The 20,596-nt window shown below is 46.3% G+C and overlaps 1 protein-coding gene across 2 annotated transcripts in view; it reads left to right on the top strand.

The window, feature by feature from the left end:
* The first annotated feature begins 3,228 nt into the window (after window positions 1–3,228).
* LOC309623881 (kazrin) overlaps window positions 3,229–20,596 on the top strand; it is a 460,374-nt gene continuing 443,006 nt past the window's right edge. Inside the window, exons 1-2 of one of the 2 annotated variants that reach the window (XM_082381160.1) lie at window positions 3,229–3,412; window positions 3,535–3,787. In XM_082381160.1, the coding sequence (XP_082237286.1) occupies window positions 3,550–3,787 (238 nt within the window). In that variant the 5' untranslated portion in view covers window positions 3,229–3,412; window positions 3,535–3,549. Of the gene's footprint in view, window positions 3,413–3,534; window positions 3,788–20,596 lie in introns of those variants that run through there. The other variant, XM_082381158.1, reaches the window with a different exon arrangement.

Raw genomic sequence — 20,596 nt, 5'->3', positions numbered from 1 at the left:
ACTGTCAAATTCTCATAGTTGCGAACCCCAGAGAGAGCTATGGATGACAGCTCTGGAGCCCGTCAGCCAACAGTTTATACGTGTCCCCCAATAAATGAACTGTAAATGCATATTAGCCCTACAGATAGGCAAGTGGGAAAGGACACAGATTCTGTGACTATTTTGTTACCTGAGATCACCTAGATAGAAGTGCCGGTGGAAGTTGGGGGAGGGGGAAAGGTAGATTAAGTAAACTTTTCAGTTTAAATCAAGTGAATTCTAGAGGGTAATTAATCTCAGACTTTATGTCTGAGATCTGATCCTTTTGCATGTGAGTGAACGTAAGGAGACACAGCTGGGAAAAGCCCCTTTTTTCATTTTAGAAAAAAAAAAATCTCAAAAAATAAAATTCTTTAAAATCCTAGGAGGCACCCCAGGAGTTTCTAAGGAGAGTTTCTTGAAAGCTCAGAGGCTGTACCACAGTTGGGGAAGAGGAGGGCAGAGAGAGATGAGAAGGGGCCCAAGGAATGGGTCTTTGCTTTCTTTTCTCCTGGTTAGATTTTCAGGTTTGGCTTGTTTTGTTTTGACTTGATTTGAAGATTCTGGTGTGTGGGAATAATCTCACTGAATAGGAAAATGAGTAACACTTGGTCAGTTTGTTTACTGTACAAACTGCTCACACACATTCATTTGCAGAGCGCGTCCTATGGGGGTTAGGTGGCAAGGATGCAAAGAGAAATAACACGTAAAAAATGACCACCCTCCTTCTCCCACGCAGAGCTCTCAGTGAAGTGGGAAAGAGACATGTAAACAGATCAATTGCTGTGCCTACTGATGAGTGCTCTACAGAGGTGTGAGCGCACACACACACACACACATACACACACACGAGCATGCACACAGCTCTTCAAATAGAGCTGCTCTTAATTGTTTTCTCAGTAGGTCTGTTTCCAGGACAGCCCTTTTCCTCTTTTTTTGGTACTTGCTTACATATTTTTATTGAGGTGAAATTCATATAACATAAAATTAACCTTTTTAAAGGGAATAATTAGATGGCATTTAGTCCATTCACAATGTTGTACAACCACAACCTCTCTTTAGTTCCAAAACATTTTCATCACCCCAAAATAAAACTCAGTCCCTGTTAAGTAGTTCTTCCCCATTCTCCCCTCCCCCCAACTCCTGGTAACCACAAATCTGCTTTGTCTCCATAGATTTACTATTCTGGATATTTCATATAAATGGAATCATACAATATGTGACCTTCTGTGTCTGGCTTCCTTCACTTAGCGTAATGTTTTAGAGGGTTATCCACATTGTAGCACGTGTCAATACTTTATCCCTTTTCATGGCTCAGTAACGGTCCCTGGATGGATATACCACAATTTGTTTAATCATTCGTTTGTTGACAAGCATTTGGGTTGTTTCACCTCTGGCTGTTATGAATAGTGCTTCTGTGAACATTTGTGTACAAATTTTTGTTTGAATATCTGTTCTCACCTCTTTGGGGTATATACCCAGGAGTGGAATTGCTGGATCATATGGGTAATTCTATCTTTAACTGTTTGAGGAACCAGCAAACTGCTTTCCACAGTGGCTGAACATGACACCCCTCCCTTGAAGACCCACAAAGTTCTATTTTTGATGGTTCCTCCATAACGAAACTGAAAGCCTTCAAAGAACTAAATCCTGGTTTACAAAACTACCAACCTGTCTAAGTGCCTTTCTTGGGCCAGTGGCTCAGAACTTGTGCTTATGAGACTAAGGTCAGGGGTGCAAGACCCAGCTGGCCAGTTAGCTGAGTAGAGTGGACAAGTGAAAAATTAAGTCTGCTGCCACAGGCTCCAATATCTAACACTGTCCTGCTCTCTTACAAGAGCTTGTTAGTGCTCACAGGGGGACGGAGCAAGAGTGTGTTTTTATGGTTACATATAAAAGGAAAAAAAAAACTCTAGCATCCAAGGCACAGTGGGATTAACTTGGAATCAGATGACTGCTATTTCCAGTCCTGGTTTCACCTGATTTCTGCAGGCCCCTTGGGTAAACTGCTTAACCCTGCCCGGAGCCTGTTTCCTCATGTCTAAATTGGGAATAATAACCCTTACTCCAAAGAGATGCTAATGCATCCTAAGCACTTTGCACACAGTAGGCTTCCAACAGATGCTGTTGAGTCTGGAGGGTGAGCAACCTCTGTGCCTGCCAGCGACCATCATCGGCTTCTGCAACTGGCTCTGAGCTGCCCTCCTGAGGTTGACCCAGCTGGAATGGTGGTGCACGCTTGTTCAGTTGTTCCGGGTTACACTGGCTGTTTTAAATGGTCCTATTTGCATGGAATGAAGCTTGCTATGGTAACAAGTTCTGGTGGCTGGAATCCAGGGCCCCAGTGAAAAATGCAAAGCCTGTGCTCCGGGGAGAAAAGAGGCCCTTGATGGGTGTATCAACTTTAAGGTTACCTCTGTTCTCCCAGGAAGAAGGAGCAGGTAAACTGAGGCAGCGGGGCCTCAAGGCTCCTACTCCCAGTAGGAGGAGGAAGAGGGAAGCCCCCCTGACGCCTTGCCTTCCAGTCTTCCCTCCTGGTTTGCCCCCCAATATTTAGCGCAGCTAAGAAGCTTAGGACCACCTTAGAGGCACACGCTGGTTCAGGGCGGTGGGGAGGCCAGAGCGCTACTGGTCCACCCTGGGGAAGGATGGGTGCTCCTTCGGAGGAGGGGGGACAGAGCAGGTTGGGGCGCCGGAGGTGGGGGTGGAGGTGGGCAGTGAGAAGCACGCGGGGCACTAGCCCAGCTTCCCGCTGAACAATTCCCACCCACCTTTTAAGGAACCAGCAAAGCAGGAACTCCACTTCGTAGCTCGGGCATGCGGCTCCCTCCCCCGGAGCTCCATCCCCGCTCCCCTCCCGGGCCCCTCTTCCGAGCACCCCTGTCTCCCAAGCACCCACCGCCTCCCCAGCCCCTGCGCCGCGCTAGGAGCGAGTTCGCCAGGGCGGGGGCCGCCCCACGGCTCCAAGGAGGGGACCTAGGACTGGCCTTGGAGCTGGCGCCCCCCACCCCTAGCCAGGGGCGCCACCTCGGCCCACGCCGGGCCGCCGTCCGCCGCCCTCGCCCCCCGGGGGGTGTGTCCCCGAAGTGGGGGGCGCGGGAGGCCGAGGCAGCGGCCCCGCCCCCGGCCCGGGCCCCCTCCCGAGCGCGCAGCGAATGGTAGGCTCCACGGAAAGAGTGCGGGCGGCGCGCGGTGTCCTTCTCCGAGCCGCTCTCGGCGCCGGGGTCTAGGCGATCGCTGCTCCTCCTCCTCCTCCTCCTCCTCCTCCTCCTCCTTCTCCTTCTCCTCCTCCTCCTCTTTCTCCTCCTCCTCCTCCCCCCGCCGCCTCGCTACCGCCGCGGATCCGGCTGGAGGCGCCGCTGTCATTCCTGCGCCGGAGGAGCCGGCGCTGCCGGTGCCTAGGGGTCGGGGCTCGGGGGAGCCGGGCCGCGGGGGACCCAACAGGTAGAGCCGGGGGTGCCCGGCCGCGCGCCCCCGGCGCATCATGCAGCTCTTTGTCACCTCTCTCGCCCCCAGGCCAAAATCCTGAGCATGATGGAAGACAATAAGCTGCTCGCGCTCCGCATCGATGGGGCGGTCCAGTCGGCCAGCCAGGAGATGACCAACCTGCGAGCCGAACTCACGGCCACCAACCGGAGACTGGCGGAACTGAGCGGCGGCGGCGGCGGCGGCGGCCCCGGCCCGGGCCCGGGAGCAGCGGCCAGCGCCTCGGCGGCGGCGGCGGACTCGGCGGCGGCGAACATGGAGAACCACCAGCACAGCGCCCAAGGTAGGGATCGTACGGCGCCCGGGGCGGAGGAGAGGCGAGAGAGCAGGACCCGGACCCGGAGGGGGCCGGGGACTCGGTGCCCCCACGGCCGCGGCGAAACCGCCTTGCATTGTGGCTTGTAACCCTTTCCGCCCGGCGGTGGCCGGCGCTGCTCCCCTGCTGGGAGTTGCAGGCTGCTGTCAGTAAGGAAAACCCGGGCGCAACGTGCACGGGTTCACACGGTCACGCCTGTCCTGGCCAGCGCGAGCGAGGCGCAGCCGGCGCGTCCCCACCGGCAGCAGAAAGCGCCCTTCAGATGGCACACAGCCCCCAGCTCCGTGGGCAAACTTTTCATGCTCGGGCCTTTGCCCTCAGCCGCGGCAGGGGTGAATGCCACAGCTCCCCCCCAGTTCCGGAGGCTCCTTCCTTTGGAATGACTCCCGGAGAGGGAGCTCCAGACTCTGCTGCCGCGTTTGGGGTAGAGGATTGGACTGGTTTGCACTTTTCTCCACGGATGCCAAATCCCTTGTCTCGATTGCATCTGGACTTTATTTTCTCCCCATTTGAGATCGCGCAGGCAGTGGAATATATCGATGCAACAGTAGATGCTGTGCTCAGCAGGGAGTTTAAATTTCCAGCAAATATAAACACTGTGAGCACTTTCCGGGGGGGTGGGGAATCTTAGACCTCAAAGGCTGAGTGATGGGCTCCTGGCGAAATGAAGGCGTAGATGGTGGATTTCCAGGTAGCCGCCGCTTGAAGGGACTCTTTGCAGTTAGGAGGAGGGAAAAAAAGGACAGTCTGTGTTGACATTGACAGTGATGAAGCTCTGAAACCCTCATGCATGGGTTAAAGGTGGAGGAAGCATCCAAAAAAAGAAAAAAAGAAAAAAAAATACTGTTTGGTTTCTGTGAATTAAAAAGTAAAACGGTAGGCTGGATTTTCAGGATGTCTTTTCTTTTTTCGCCTAATTGCCCTTTAAGAAACGTTGTCACCGGTTATTAATATCATTTGATTGTAAACTAAACTGCTGAAATCCAGAACATGACAGAAAAAATATCCAGTCCAGGAGGGCCGCTTGTGTAAATATGTCACTTGATGAAGTATGAGGTACCAAAGGCTCACTGGCTTAGAAAGATTTTCTAGTTTTGTTGTTATTTCAAAGGCTTCCCCGAAGTGTTGAGAGAGAGAGAGTCTGTTTTCATATTAATGCCTTCTCTCCATCAGCTTCTGTTTCCTCTTTACCTTCCTGGGGTAGGTGTGCTTTTTTTTTTTTTTTGGTGTGAGATGTTAAGCCTGAACATTAGCAGTGTATGTTCAATTCCAAGTCAGATCTTAACTTGGTACTTCAGGAGTCCGTCAAGAATCTTGGGGCAGTAATTTGGTACCAAAGTAGCATGACGTCATGGTGGGAAGGTGTTGTGAGCCTGGTGCTTGCTGCACAGTTTTCAAGGTGGGTATCTGGTTATTCTGTCATTTATCCCTTGTTATGTCATTGTGTGTGGAAGATGCTCTCTGCTGGCACCTGGGCAAAAAAGGGAAGTTGTTAGACTGCATGGTCATGCTTTACTTTTTATAGGCAGGGACTCTTTCAACCTTAAAGAAATAGCGCAGAACTGGCATTTTGCTAAGAATCAAAAGCCGTGGTAAGGGGGACTGAACAATGCTAGTTTATTTCCCACCATCCACCCCTTTCTCAGCGGAGGAAAAGTTAAGTGGCTTTTATCTGAGTCCTGGGTCTCGTTGCAGTCTGAGCATGCTAAGGAGGTCGGTGCCGCAATGATCTACACATTCAACTTGGAAATTGTGATACTTGGCTGATGGTTAAATTGTTGTAGTGGAGCAATAGGGGACTGTTTCCTTTTTCTTTTTTCCTACAAAAATGCACAAGGCTGTGGAAATGGAAAAATGGCTTTTGGATTTCTTGATATCCCTAAAAACACACAAAACCAGCAGCTTCCTCATATTCTTAGAAACATGCCTGTCCAGGCCAGGGGCTGTCTGTGGGTGGTTGGATGCAGGATGGTTTTGATTTTTCCTCTGTGTACCATTGGTATTTTTCAAAACCTTTACTAGGGGGAGTTTAATGATTTTATAATCAGAAAATAAAATGTTGAAGATTTTAACTCAGCTTGATGGTTGGCCACATATCCCTCTAAATTGATGTCAATTTAAACTAATGTGATGGTTGAAGAGAAAACAAGACCCCCATATAAATCCAGTGGGGCATCATTTACTTATATATGGCAACAGTTCCTCAATACAGTACTTTTTACATTATTTAGCCTCTGTGAGTGTTTTGGGTTTTTGTTTTTATTTTGCTTTGTTTTGTTTTGTGTTCTCATGACATGTGGCAGCATTCTGCTGGAACCGAAACCTTCTGCAGAGGTGGTCTGGTAGTTTCTTTTGCTAGTGCTTTCGTATTCCTAAAGGAAAGCACTGGGCTCACTCAAGTTAATTTCAAAGTGTGGTTGATTGGCTTTCTCATGCTTCTTTGTCATATACCTCCAGGAAGGCTCACAGAAGCTCAGTTCCTGGGGGTTCCTAATTCTTCCGAATTAGTCTTCTGTTTTAATTTTGTCTGTGTTGGTGCAAGTCAATGGGCTCAAACCCTATGAGCATTTAGCGTTATTGAGTTATCACTTTTCAAATCAAGGTTTTCAATGAAATGAGTACCTTGCAAAACGCAACTGTATAAGTCATCATTTAACTAAAGGGCATTATGCACATATTAAGTGCATGCTAATTTCCTTTTAATAATATTAGCCCAAATGGTTACAGGGAAGAGTCACCTTTTGCTCTCCCTGCTGAGAAACTGTTAGATCCATTTTCAGATTTTTTTGTTAAAAAAATTTTAGTTAATAAATTAAAGAAGCTCGTCAATCCACCAGTGGATGTTTGGTTCCAGTGAGGATATCTGACAGTAGGTAAGTTGATGAAGAAAACTTGGGTTTTCCTAGAGAGTTAATGCAGTGTGTCATTTAAACAAAATATTAACTTGGTTGGTACCCTCTGTGAGCTGGCATGGTTGCTATGTAACAGAGTGTAGAAAGTGAAGTGCTGAAAATCTGGGCTTTCGGCACTTTGCAGGATCTTCTTTCAGAATCTGTGTTGAAAGAAACACTTGGCAGCCAGCCCATCTCCTCTCTCCCTGCTTCAAGTGAGTCGGATAATCCCTAATGAGGATGCTGGCGTGCGAAGCATAGGGTATCCGCGCAGCGTGGCACATCTCAAGGCTCCAGAGCTGCCTCTTAGGTTGGTGGGGTCACAACTGCCTTTGACAGGTGGACAGAAGGAGCCTTGGAAAGAATAGAGCCAAGCAGTTGTTCCAATTTGTCTTGTTGTCGGTAGCCAGAGAAGGGATTTGTTTAAAGTCACATTTCTAAGCTGTTTTCCTCGGCGTAACATCTCTGGGAAATGTGTTTAAGATGCTTGCTATTCTTTGAGGGGAAAATATAGCAGTTTGTTTCTCTGAAAATGTGTTATCTGATGAATGGCTAATATTAGATTCAATTGGTCGCTTTGCTATGCATAGAATAAAACAATTAAGTTCCATCGTACCCAATTCAAATAGGTGTTTAACTGTATACAACGTAAAATACCTACGCCCAGTAGGATGTATACCTACTGCCAATATTTTTGTGGTTTGTTTTTTTAAGGAAATAATTGTATTTATATGCCTATGTAAGTGGAAATGCTCATGGCATCTTTCTTGGGTGTTGAGGACTTACTGTTCACTGCATTTGTTAGATGGGGATGGGGAAAAGTGTCATTTTCTTACACCTTTGTAAATTTCCATAAATAGATGCAAGTTTTATTTTTTTTCTCCCCAGACATTAAAATAGGCTGTTACTTCAGGTCTGATGGCTCTTATCTAGCATTACTATAACACTGGAAACTCTTTGGTGAAGTAGAAATTACCTTGGGACTGAATTGAATGTGTGAGTAGCGTGCAGAGATGCTAGACGCTGTTGCTTTTCAAAATCAAAGTATCCCCTTTGGCATCCCCTTCCCAATTTGTTCTGCCTCTACATACTCTTGTTTTCCCAAGCAGACGTTTATCTTTTTTGAGAAGAGGATTTTCACATGGCAGAGAGGATGGAACAAAATGTGGCGGAATCTCGGGGGCCTTCTGTTAGCTCACCTGTAAGTTACAGAGCTCATTCAGTACCTATGGCTTGGTTTTCCAGCCATATCAATGGGCTGAAAGAGACTTGTCTGTCTTTTCCCAATCTGGTAGGCTGTCATGAGATGGGACTTCAAAATTCTTCCTGAAAATCACCATGCATGGTCACAAAGAGAATACGTACAGATCAGTACAGCGTGGTTGAAATTGGTTATTGATTGACTATTATTTACTGTCTTTCCATTGTCTTTGGAAAATGCCTTTGGAAGACCCCTTAAGTCAAGTCTCTGGTTCTGGTTAATTTCACACTTCCAGCATTTCAGGATTTACTGAGGCTTTTCAAAACTTCTTTGATACTAAGTTTGAGCCAATCTGATTTTTATAATAGGAGGCTAGTCACACATTCTCCCAGTGTAAGACAAGGCATGTTCTCCCCATGCCTATCCCCCCTCTACTCCCCAAGACTGCTGGCACTTTTGAGGAATCCTGTAGCTTATAAGTTGTGACTTCCTGGCTGCCATTGAGCATCTCGCAGATGGCCTTGGCAGGTGGGGAGTGCTCGTTGAAACATTTCCTGCTCACCATGCAAGTCATATGGGGCCCAGAAGGTCAAGCCTGGGTCCCGGCCATATTCACTGCATGTTTCATTTATATTTATTCCTGAGTTATATAGCTAAGGCAAGTGAAATCAACATGAATTTCTCAGTGCTTTTCAGACCTTTTCCAGTATTGGTTTGTGTGAGCATTAGTGCTTGGCTTCTCACCCCCTGCCATCCATCAGGCAAGAATGGAACTCGTTCTGCCCGCTGAGGCCAGGGAATGGGTTTGTAAGTGATCCTGTAAATGAAAATTAGTCCATACTGTTTGGGCTGGATATTAGGGTGAGTAACACATGGGATGACAAGGGTAACACATGGGATGACAAGGGGTGCCACCAACAGCAGTCATTGCAATGTCCTAGTCATCGGAAATGCAGGCAAAGAGGGTTCAGGCAGAATCATTTAGGAAAAGACAGCTTCCCTGAAGCCAAGAGGGTGACCATCCATTGCCGCAGATTGTACCTGACAATTCAGGGCAGGTAAGTGTCCCACTGGCTCATGTCACCATCCTCAAGGTCCCCTGCCAGGCCCATCTTGACTGTGGAGAAGCGGGAGGGAGATCAGGCAAAGGAATCTCTTCTTCTTCCCCATGTGGTTGGATGAGACCAGAACATTCTTGCTTGTTTGATGCAACCTCAGATCTCGGTGGCAGACTCCAGGCTGTGCTCTGTGGGCATTCTTGCTTCCCCCCTTGAAATCCTGAGCTGCTAGAAACATGAAAGAAGCTGAATGTAGTTTTAATGAGTTTGGCAAGAACAACTGTTTGAGCAGGTGGCTTCCGTGTGATGGGATATCATTGGTTCTCAATTTGTTTTAGTGTCTTTGTTGACTTGGCCTTGCTGGACCTTTGGGTCAGACTTCTGAAAAGCCCCTGTCCCCTTCACCCTCCAATGAGTTGAGACCCTAGCACGAAAGCTCGTATGGAGCTTGTAACAGGCAGGTCTGCCAGCAAAGCGCCCCCGAGGCCTCTGCCCCTTCTGTGATGGGCTGTCAGGCTGAGAGGATGGAGAGAAATGGGAGGAGGGGCTACCCGCCCAGCTCCTACCCCTTCTCTCCTCTTCCACCAGAGCAAGTGCTGGAGTGAAGGGGATGTAAAGGCCTTCCATTCCCAATATTGTCTCAGCTCTACAGATTGTTTGAAGTAATGTGAATCATTAAGAGCAAAGTGCCCTCTAAAGGAAGGTGGGTCCAGAGCTAATATTTTACACTCACCTTCGGCACTTCATTATGGCTCTCGGAGCTCACCTCTTGGGTACATCACAAGACACTGGGGGTTCTGGAACCATCCTGATACCATGTAATTTTCTTTTCAGTGAAGGTGAATAGTGTAATGTAGGACTAAATTAGAACTAGTTTCAGTGCTTTGTCAAACGTTTCAATAAATAATAACAATAAGGACTTCCAACATGTTAAGTACTTTCCCGAGTGCTTAACATGCATAATTGTATCTGGAGCCCAATGAAGTGACAACTGTTGTGCCCATTTTTGAAAAGAGGAAACTGACTGGGACTCAGAGAGGTTAGGTCACCTGTCTACCATGACATAGTAATGACAACGATGGTGATGATGACAGCAAGCTTTGACATAGTCTTGCTCAGAGCTAGGTACTGTTCTACGTGCTTCTCTGAATTAATGCATTTAAATTTTGTAATGACTTATAAGGCAGGTATCATTGTACCCATTTTACGTATGAGAAAACCGAGGCATGAAAATGATCTATTACTTGCCAAAGGGCCATTAAGTGACCAGGCTCTGGCTCCGGAGTCCATGCTCTTACTCATCTCACTTTGATGCCCAGAGTCACTCGGCTGGTAGTGACTGATCCAGGAATTCAAACCCACCGGGGCTCTCCGCTGTTTAAACCTGTATTGTCTCCTAAATCAGAAATATCTTTCGGTTTGTTCATTAGGAAGGTTGACGGAGCTGTAGGCTTGTCTCCATTCTTAATTAATGTTTTCCTAAACTGATGATAATTTCTGGGTCCTTATATGAAATCATAGGGAAGCAGGAGTACCTCTCCCTTAGGTGTGAGGTTAACTGACCAAGAGGGAATTGGGTCCTGCTTGCAAGGTGAGCAACCCAAGGGTCACCTGTCACCAACGAAAAGAACCATACTGATCCTGGCGTTGGGACCTCCTGCTTCTCAGACTTTGTATGCATTCCCTCTTGGGAAGGATGATTCCAGGCAAAGCTGGTATCCTGTGGTCCTATTTTTCTCCCTCCTACCCATATCTTTCCCTTTTCCGAGTTCTCTCCCAGTGGCCTCGGTGGCCCCCAGTGGCCCAAGACCACGCCCAACAAAAGACCTATAACTACTCACAGATTCCTTTACACTAGGGTTTCCCAGTCTTGGCACTGTTGTCATCTGCAGGATAATTCTTTGTTGGGGGGGAGGCATTGTGTGCCTTGTAGGATGTTTAGCAGCATGCCTGGCCTCTGCCCACTAGATGCCAGTAGAACCTTCCACACCCCAGTTGTAACAACCAAAAATGTCTCCAGATGTTGCCAAATATCCACTGGGGGCCCCATCATCCCTGGCTGAGAACCACTCTTTATGCCAGGCATTAGAGGAGGCCCCAGTTGTGAGTCTTAGGATGGCGCCTCTGTGAGACCAGAGAGTTTCATCTGTTTGTCTTCTGCTCCATTCACAGCACCTAGAACAGTGCCTGGCACATAACAAGAGCTCAGTAAATAGTTGTTGACTGACTGAATGAATGAATGAATCCATGATTTTTTAAATTACAGAGTGTGCGGAATTCGGTTGACTTGTCATGTTTTACATGAAGATCATTGGTTTAATGACAGATGGTTTTAATTGTGTTTATTTGCCATAGGTCAACACTGTTCTAAACCCTTTCCCTGTATTATCTCAATTAATCCTTTTAACTACCTTCTGAGGTAAGTCCTGGGTTGGCCACCTTACAGATGAGAAAATTGAGGCCCAGGAAGGTTATGTGACTTGCCCAGTGTCACCAAGCTAGCGAGTGGCAGAGCCAGGATATACACCCAAGTAAACGTGCCTCCAGAGACTCCCTCCTGTCCCAGCCAAGATGCTGTACAGCTTTGCATAGTTTTTCCCATTCCTGCCCAAGAAATCATTTTTGTTCTAAAGCTGCCGTTGTGGCAATTATAGTTAGGATTTGCATGTCAGACACTAAGTCATTGATCATAAATCCTCAGCGCTCCCCCGTACGAAAGATGCTTTGTCACTGCCAGAGAGTCTGTAGCCAGGAAGGACTGGTGTCTGGCCAGAGGTAAGAGGGCAGTTCAGTGGCTGAGCCATGTTCACATGTGAGAATCTCCCTTCTCTCTGCCTTGCTGCTGGGCTTCAGCTGGAGGGAGTCACAGAGAGGACTGAAAGTTTCATGGAAAGGGGACAGTGGCCCCCAGAGCTTCTTAGCAGGGGGTTGACTCATTTTTAGGAAAAGGGATGTTGCAGGATCAGAACTGGGGAGCTGCAGAGACTTTGACGATTATCCAAGAGGATAGTGATAGCAATAGCCAGCATCTGTTGAGGCTTTTTTTTTTTTTTTTCTGGACTTTCCCAGACTCTGTGGGGTGTGATTGATGACATTTTCTCATCTGACTTTCCTATCACAGCGAGTTAGATAATGTTCTCACCTCCATTCTACAAATGAAGAAACTGAGGCTTAGAAAGGTTTAGTTGCTTTTCCAAGATCTAGACAGTGGTCTTCTGCTGGATTGGAACACAGGTTCAGCTGACCCTGGAGCCCACCTGCTTCATTACAGCAAGAATATTGAGGACTACCCTAGTGGCGTGCTAGTTAAGAATCTGCCTGCCAGTGCAGGGGACACGGGTTCAATCCCTGGTCCAGGAAGATGCCACATTCCACATAACAACTAAGCCTGCGCACCGCAACTACTGAGCCCATGTGCCACAACTACTGAGCCCATGTGCCACAACTACTGAAGCCCATGCACTCTAGGGCCTGCGTGCTGCAACTACTGAGCCCACGTGCTGCAACTACTGAAGCCCGTGTGCCTAGAGCCCATACTCTGCAACAAGAGAAGCCACCACGATGAGAAGCCCGTGCACCGCAACGGAGAGTAGCCCCTGCTCGCCACAACTAGAGAAAGCCCACATGCAGAAACGAAGACCCAACACAGCCAAAAATAAATTAAAAAAAAAAAAGAATATTGAGATATTGTGCCAGGCAGCACAGAGACATGCCAGGAGGATGGCTTTGTCTTTTTGCTTACAGACCAACCCTCCCACTCCCCTTCTTTTTTCTTTTCTTCCTTTCCTCCTTTCTTCTCTCTGTCTCCATCTAGCTTGAGAGATTGAGCACATAGGTTCAGGGACCACAGATTTAATAAGATATGGAGCAAGTTATCTTGGAGCTCGTAGGCTAGTAGGTGTGACTGACATGGAAGTATAATTACATTTTATAATAAAGGTCTAGACAGGTGTAATGGGAAAATAGATGATGAAGTGACAAATACAGAAGCCTTCACAGATGTACATGACAGTGGCAATATGTAAGAAAAGCATGCTGGGAAAATACATTAAATTCTCTACTAAGGTTAAACTGCCCATGAGAGATTATTAGAGTGCAACTTTGGGGGTAGGTTGGGATTGGATACTGCAGAGAATAGCTGCTGGCTGGGACCTTCTCCCTCAAAGAGCATTTCTTAAGGAGAAAGAAGATGTGGATGATACAGGGTTTAGACCCTGAATAATAGTTGGGTTTTTTTCTCCAAATAGAACAAGAAAAGATATGAATTTCAATGCAGGTATAGCTCTGCATCTTTCAAAGTAAGCTCACCCCTTGTATATATTATCTTCCTGGCCAAGACTGGGGCTTCTTGTCAGCTGCAACAAATGAATTAGTTCATTTTCCTTGATTAACTTGAATTTTTTTTAAACCATTGAGGATGGTGTCTTTAATTCAGTAAGTGCAACTTGGAACACAGTGGGATTTATGTCACCCTTTCCCCCTCATTCTTGCCATTTGAAATTCTGTGCTCACCATTTCCTGACAATAGCAAGGTATGAAATTTAGAAATTTGATACTGACCCTGGAGAGTGCAATTGTGGCACCATAGAGCTTGATGAATGATGGCTGGGGAGAACTGACCTGTGATTATATGTATACTGATTATCTTAATTAATGCATTCATCAAGTAGATTGCTTTTCCTGTTCCTACAAGGTTTACCATGCGAAGCAAGAAAAAACTGGGAATATTTTTCGACACAGCTTTAGATTTGGGAGTTAACAGAAAGGCAAGGCCTGGCTGCCGTTTTGTAGAGACTGTTAGCCCATTAGCTAGCAGACGTGCTCGGATTGCTCTGTTCACAATTTGACTTGGTACCAGGCAGCCCTGCAAGGAGGCATGTTCAAGTCTTAATGGAAGTCCTCTGGAGAAGGATCATTATTTCTGGTCAGCTTTTCTACAGTGTGGGTCATTATCATGGACCAATAGAATAGAACCTTGTTAAAACTCAGCTGGTCGATTCATGGGTTGGTTCCACCATGGGATAACTCAAAATCCACCCTTCAACACTTTCAGTGTTATCACCTTGCCTCTAAAGCAAAAGCTTGGTCTAGCATCCTCAGTTCACAAAGCCAATGCTCAGAATCCTTTTTCCAGGGTTCTGCTGCTTTTATCCACTCTTCTTTCCTTTGCACCCAGGAGGCACTAGGGAAGCACTAGAGTATATCACTACCCAGATCTTTGTAGATCATTGCAGATCTTTGCAGTATACGGAGACTTGCACAGGCATTGTCTCTGTGGATCCTACCAACTGGCCCATAGGATGGAATTGAAGTAAACACAGCAATCTATTTCTCAAATAAGGAAACTGAGGGACAGTGATTTAAACTGATTTGTTCAAGATTGTTGAGCTTGTCATTGAACCAAATTCTCCTGTCTTTCTCCCACTGCAAGATCCCACTGTGACTGCACAATGGTGGCAGAGGGCTGCCCTGGAACTTATGATTAGGTGAGATCTGACCTTGCCTTGGCCAAGCCCTCTTGAGCATGGGCCACCCTGTCTTGTAAGACCTGGATGGTGACACCATCACCCCAAGACTGTGCTCTCATACTCTGAGCTCCCATGTCCAGTGTCTACCCATGGTAAAGGGACAATCCAGTTTTACAGATTTAATCTTATTTTTTACACTAAATTCTTTCATCCTCTCCGTGGGGTTTTCAATCATTTGACTTCTCTTTCAATGATCTATCTTATTCATGCCTGAACGTAGCGTTTCTCTTCTTCTGACCTTCCTTAAAAGCAGTTAGGGACCTGTAAACCGGAGCAGGTTTGCACCCTGGGAACTTCCTGATTGTCTTATTGGATCTGGGAATGACTTTCGTATGGAGGACAATTTTTTCCACCTGACACCACCGTCATTTAGGATTTTTGAATACGGGAAGCACGTCTGTGAGGGGACCTATGGTCTTAGCATGTGGACGTGTGTACTCTCTGAGTGTCGGGGGCAGGATGTAGCCATCACAGTAAATCTGCCTAATTTCTCTCTCTTCATTGCCCCTTCAGGGAGACACTTTGAAACCTTTAGGATCTCTTTTATCAGAGTCTTTGAGTTAACATCCATCCAAAACATGTTGGTTTAAATTGTCCACCTAAACTCTTGGCTGTGTAGGCACATGTTCTCAATGCTGTTGTGGCTGTAACTGCCTATATAGTTGGTGGACCTCCTGCTACTCCAAGTTCACATCTAGACCTTGTACTCAGATCAGTGGAATCTCATCCACAGACTGAAGTCCAACAGTGTGGCAGAAAACTCAGGGAAAATCAGAATGGGGTCTTTTGCTGTGCACCCAAGGAGAGTGGAGAGGAAGTATCAACCCGGAGGCCTCTGTAGCGCAGCAGACAACCTGCTTAGTTAACTGACACCTAAGCAGCTAACCTATCAGCTGGGACTCTGATCTCTGTTTCCTTTCAGTGTGATGAGGAGCAGTCGCTAGAGGCTTCCCAGACCTCTGATAGCAAAATAGAAATAATATACATTTGAAATGCATTTGAAGATCTATTTATAATAGGCTCTAGAGGATCAGAAAGTATTTTTAAGGATCAAAATGTTTGCTCGTAGTACCCCTACAATGTGACAACTAAAGAAGTCTTTAGACATTACCCAGTGTTTTTGAGTTTTAGATGTGTATTAGCATTAAACACTTAGGATTCCCGCCACTGCCAATAGATATTATAGCTGCACATGGAGATGAAAGAAAGTGCTTCTTGATTCAGTTGGGAGTTCACTTCAGTGCTTGCTCTTGTGGCTTGAATGATGGAGCTAGTGTAGGAGTTGGCAAACTTTTTCTGTCAAGGGCCAGCTAGTAAATATTGTAGGCTTTGGGGACCATAGGGTATCTGTCATAATTCCTCAGCTCTGCTGCTGTAATGTGAAAGCAGCCATAGACAATAGGTAAATGAATGGGCGTGGTTGTGTTCCAATAAAACTTTATTTACAAAAACAGGCACTCCTTGGGCTATGGTTTGCCAACCCCTGAACTTGCAGTTCTCTTCCATTTGCATTCTGACCCATTTATATCCCGCACCTTTACAGTGCTTAGCATACAGAAGGAGCTTAATAATGATTGATTAAGCTAGTGAATTAGACGTGAGCAATAAAACCACCAGATTACAGTGTTAAAGGAGCAGAAACAAGAAGTTAATTACTAGGGGTGTAATGGTTAACGGACAAGAGAAAGAGACATTTGTTGGCAGCTTCATGGTTTGAGGTGAAGTCATTTGTGATTAGTCATCATCACAGACCTTGAACTGTGAAGGGACAAAGAATCACCAGTAGCAGTGAGATACAGAGCAAGACACTTGGCATCTGAGCCTCAATTTCCTTATTTGGGAAATGAGGAGGTCATTTCCATCTTCAAGATAATACAGCAGATACCTGGGTTTAAGGGAGTGAAACAGATCCGATCCAGATCCTGGCGATATGACTTGGGTTGTGGGACATTACAGCTCTCAGTTTCCTCCTCTATAACGAGGCCGATAATTCCTCCTTTCTAGAGTGATTAGGATGGTTTAGCGCAGGGTTTCTCAGCCTCAGCACTGTTGACATTCTGGGCCAGAAAATTCTTTGTGGGGGGGCTGACTTGTGCGTTTTAAAATGTTTAGCAGCATCCCTGGTCTACACTGCTAGATGCTCGTAGCACCCCTATAACGTGACAACCAAAAAAGTCTTTAGACATTGCCCAGTGTTTTTTCCTGGGGGGAAAATTACTCCCTGGGTTAATGGAATAACACATAGTGTGCCTGGCACAAAGCTTGGTGGACTTTGGGATTCAATAGATAGAACTCTTCATTATTAATAGCATAGTATATTATTGAACTCTGAATTCTCCTACCTTGGAATGAAATTCTCTTTATTTCTCCGGCTGATTTCTGTCCCCCATAGGCAAGATTGGACGTTTTTTCCCCAGATCCCAGGTCTTTCTCCTGATATCTCTGTGTTGCTTAGAGGCCTTTCTCCTGGGAGGAGCCAGACTTCTTATGACGTCCTGCTGAGTATGCTTTCCAGCCCTTTAAACACACATGTACCTAGACTTGTATTTGAGGTTACGGTCAGAATCCATAAATGGTTCATATGAGAAATCATACAGATGTCTGCAACAAGAATGGACAGGGAGGGTTAAGGACCGAAAAGCTTAACTCACAAAGGCTGGCAGGCTGGGGTGGTAGGTGGTATTCAGATGAAACAGATAATAAGGTACCCAAACTAGTACCAACAAAATTATCACTTCCCTCGTGAGCATGCACACGCTTCTCACATTAGCCAGGAGCCAGTTTTCAATGGTTTAAACTTTAGCCAAGATGGCTATTCCAACATTGGTTTACATCTGGATTTAATGTTCTGCCATCCATTTTTTTTTTTTTTTTTTAATTTGAGAAGCATATGGTCCAAGTCAATGTGTGTGGGGAGAGCTTGATGTGGATGTGTATGTGGGTTTTTTTTTTTTTTTTTTTTTTTTTAATTTTATTTGTTTATTTATTTATTTTTGGCTGTGTTGGGTCTTCATTTCTGTGCGAGGGCTTTCTCTAGTTGCGGCAAGCGGGGGCCACTCTTCATTGCGGTGCGCGGGCCTCTCACTATCACGGCCTCTCTTGTTGCGGAGCACAGGCTCCAGACGCGCAGGCTCAGTAAATGTGGCTCAAGGGCCCAGTTGCTCCGCGGCATGTGGGATCTTCCCAGACCAGGGCTCGAACCCGTGTCCCCTGCATTGGCAGGCGGATTCTCAACCACTGAGCCACCAGGGAAGCCCTGCCATGCATATTTTTACATATATTCTTTTTAATGATGGAGAGAGAGAGAGATAAAGAGAGTGATTTTCAGTGAATTCTGTCCCCTACATATTAGCAGTTATATTTTTTATCTGTTTCTCTGGGAAAATACATAAATGCAAAAGAATGCATTGAATTCAGTAACATTCTTAAGCGGCTGCTTCTTCTGCATCTGCATATATTTGAAAGATAATGGCACATACTATCTATTTTACGTTTGGTAGTGTATATATGTCCATGCCACTCTCTCACTTTGTCACAGCTTACCCTTCCCCCTTCCCATATCCTCAAGTCCATTCTCTAGTAGGTCTGTGTCTTTATTCCCGTCTTACCACTAGGTTCTTCATGACCTTTTTTTTTTCTTCTTAGATTCCGTATATATGTGTTAGCATACTGTATTTGTTTTTCTCTTTCTGACTTACTTCACTCTAGTGGGAAGCAACTGCATAGCACAGGGAGATCAGCTCGGTGCTTTGTGACCACCTAGAGGGGTGGGATAGGAAGGGTGGGAGGGAGGGAGATGCAAGAGGGAGGAGATATGGGAACATATGTATATGTATAACTGATTCACTTTGTTATAAAGCAGAAACTAACACACCATTGTAAAGCAATTATACTCCAATAAAGATGTTAAAAAAATTAAAAAATAAAATAAAAAAATAAAAATACATTTAAAGCACTTTTAACAAGTGCATGACCCTTTTAAAAAAAAAAAAAAGATAATGGCACATACATGCAATAAAAATGCTTCATTCTGTCCACAGGCGGCACATTGTAGACATGTGGATTTTGGACTTCCTCTAAGTCACTCTCTCTGGCCACCCAGACTCTCTGTGACCCACAGCTTGGGACTGTGGCTACAGAATGCATCTATCTGGACATGTGTGTTCAGCCCTGTGCAATGCGACTCTCAGCAATGCCATGTGCAGTTAGGTGCTCAATAAGTGCCTTGGAAAATTATGGCTACAGCCCCAGGCCTTGAGTCTTCTGATTTTAAGCGGTTCTTCTGTTCCTCAAACTCAGCTCTGCCTCGCTGTGACACAATCAGATAAATCTATGATTTGGACCCTTGGCTTTAAGAAAACCCTTCTTTATTTAGGCAGAAATTTCTATGGTGACTTCCTGGTATGGATATTGGAAAACGCTGGTTATAGTCAGAATAACAAAACTGGCCCTAAACTAGATTTCGGGCAATATGATTTGATTGGCCAACTGCCATCGCTAACTAGTGTCATCCTGCCCCATCTCCAGCTAACTCCTAAAACCCCTCAAGCATGTGATCCATCATATCATTTTCTATTTATGCCAGCGCTGGATAATGGCCTAATCTCTCCAGTAGCATTCAGATTTATTAGAGAAGATGGCATTCACAAAATCATTTCACTGTTCCACTGCAAACACCCTAAGCTAATAGGCACCTTCTTATTATAAACCTTCCCTTTAACAGTGGTTTATTACCTGCAATTAAAATCAACTGGAAGGGGCTTCCCTGGTGGCGCAGTGGTTGAGAATCTGCCTGCCAATGCAGGGGACACGGGTTCGAGCCCCGGTCTGGGAAGATCCCATATGCCGCGGAGCAACTGGGCCCGTGAGCCACATTTACTGAGCCTGCGCGTCTGGAGCCTGTGCTCCGCAACAAGACAGGCCGCGATAATGAGAGGCCCGCGCACCGCGATGAAGAGTGGCCCCCGCTTGCCGCAACTAGAGAAAGCCCTCGCACAGAAACGAAGACCCAACACACCCATAAATAATAAATAAATAACTTAAAAAAAAAATCAACTGGAAGACCCAGTAAATGGTTTTCATTTTTTTCTTTTGTGTTTGGTTAATATTTAGCTGCTGGGCCACCAGGGACTTAGGCGGGAACATCAGAGAGAGGCAAGTTTTGGCTCACAGGAGAGCTGTCCAGAGGGATGTGGTCATCACCAGAGCCTAGATGACCATCTGCCAGGCGTGTTGGAAAAGCTACTCCCACACTGGGTTTAGAAGTTCGGGAGAAAAAAATAGGAAGAACACCAAATGTGATCTTCCCTTTCTTGTGTTTTGCATTCAGATGGGCCATTGAAGACAAAAGTTTAGCAGTAACAGTATGCTGTCATTTGGGTACAACGCAGAGAAAGCTGAGAAGATAGTAATGACTAGGAAAGCGTCTCACTGGCTTTCACTGTAATGACTTGTTTGAACAAATTAAGATGCTGACACAGGTAAGTTCAGCGTTTATAGCGTAGGACAGAAATCTCGAGTCCCTTGCTTGGATGCATATCCTGTTCTCTTAACACGTGTTAGCTGTGTGTGGTGGGCAAGCTGCTTTACAGTCTAGGCCCCAGTTTGCCCCCAGGGATAACACTAATCCCGACACCCCAGAGCTGTGAGATCACAGGAGAGGGTGTGCTGGAGGGCCGAGCACACCAGCTGGCACTTGCCACGCCCTCCAGAAATGTCGTAAAGTCCTCCAGAAATGTCGTAAAGGTCGTAAACTGGTGCCATCAACGTGCATACATGTACGGCCTCCCAGCAGGCCCCGGGGTGGGTCTAGGCTGTTCTTTGTTTACTTGCTCGCTTAGCCTCCACTAGGCGCGTTTTCTGATTGATGAGGCCCGGTCCTTGGCGCTAGGATACTGGGATGTGTAAGGTGCTCGCCTTCTGCCGGAAGCCGAAGGAGGAAAGAGCAGAGGGGGAAGGACCCACTGGGGAACCAAGAGGACTGGATGGTAGCCCTGACTGTACCCGAGCCTAAAGAGTGACAAAAAGGGAAGCTCCAACCTCTGCGCCGACTTGCGATGGCAACTGTCTGACCAAAGACCCGGGTCCTGCACTCCCAC

The sequence above is a fragment of the Balaenoptera borealis genome (genome assembly GCF_965194805.1).
Source record: "Balaenoptera borealis genome assembly, chromosome: 1".
Lineage (NCBI taxonomy): Eukaryota > Metazoa > Chordata > Mammalia > Artiodactyla > Balaenopteridae > Balaenoptera > Balaenoptera borealis.
Note: the sequence above shows the minus strand (reverse complement) of the source record. Positions and strands in the feature narration are given on the sequence as shown.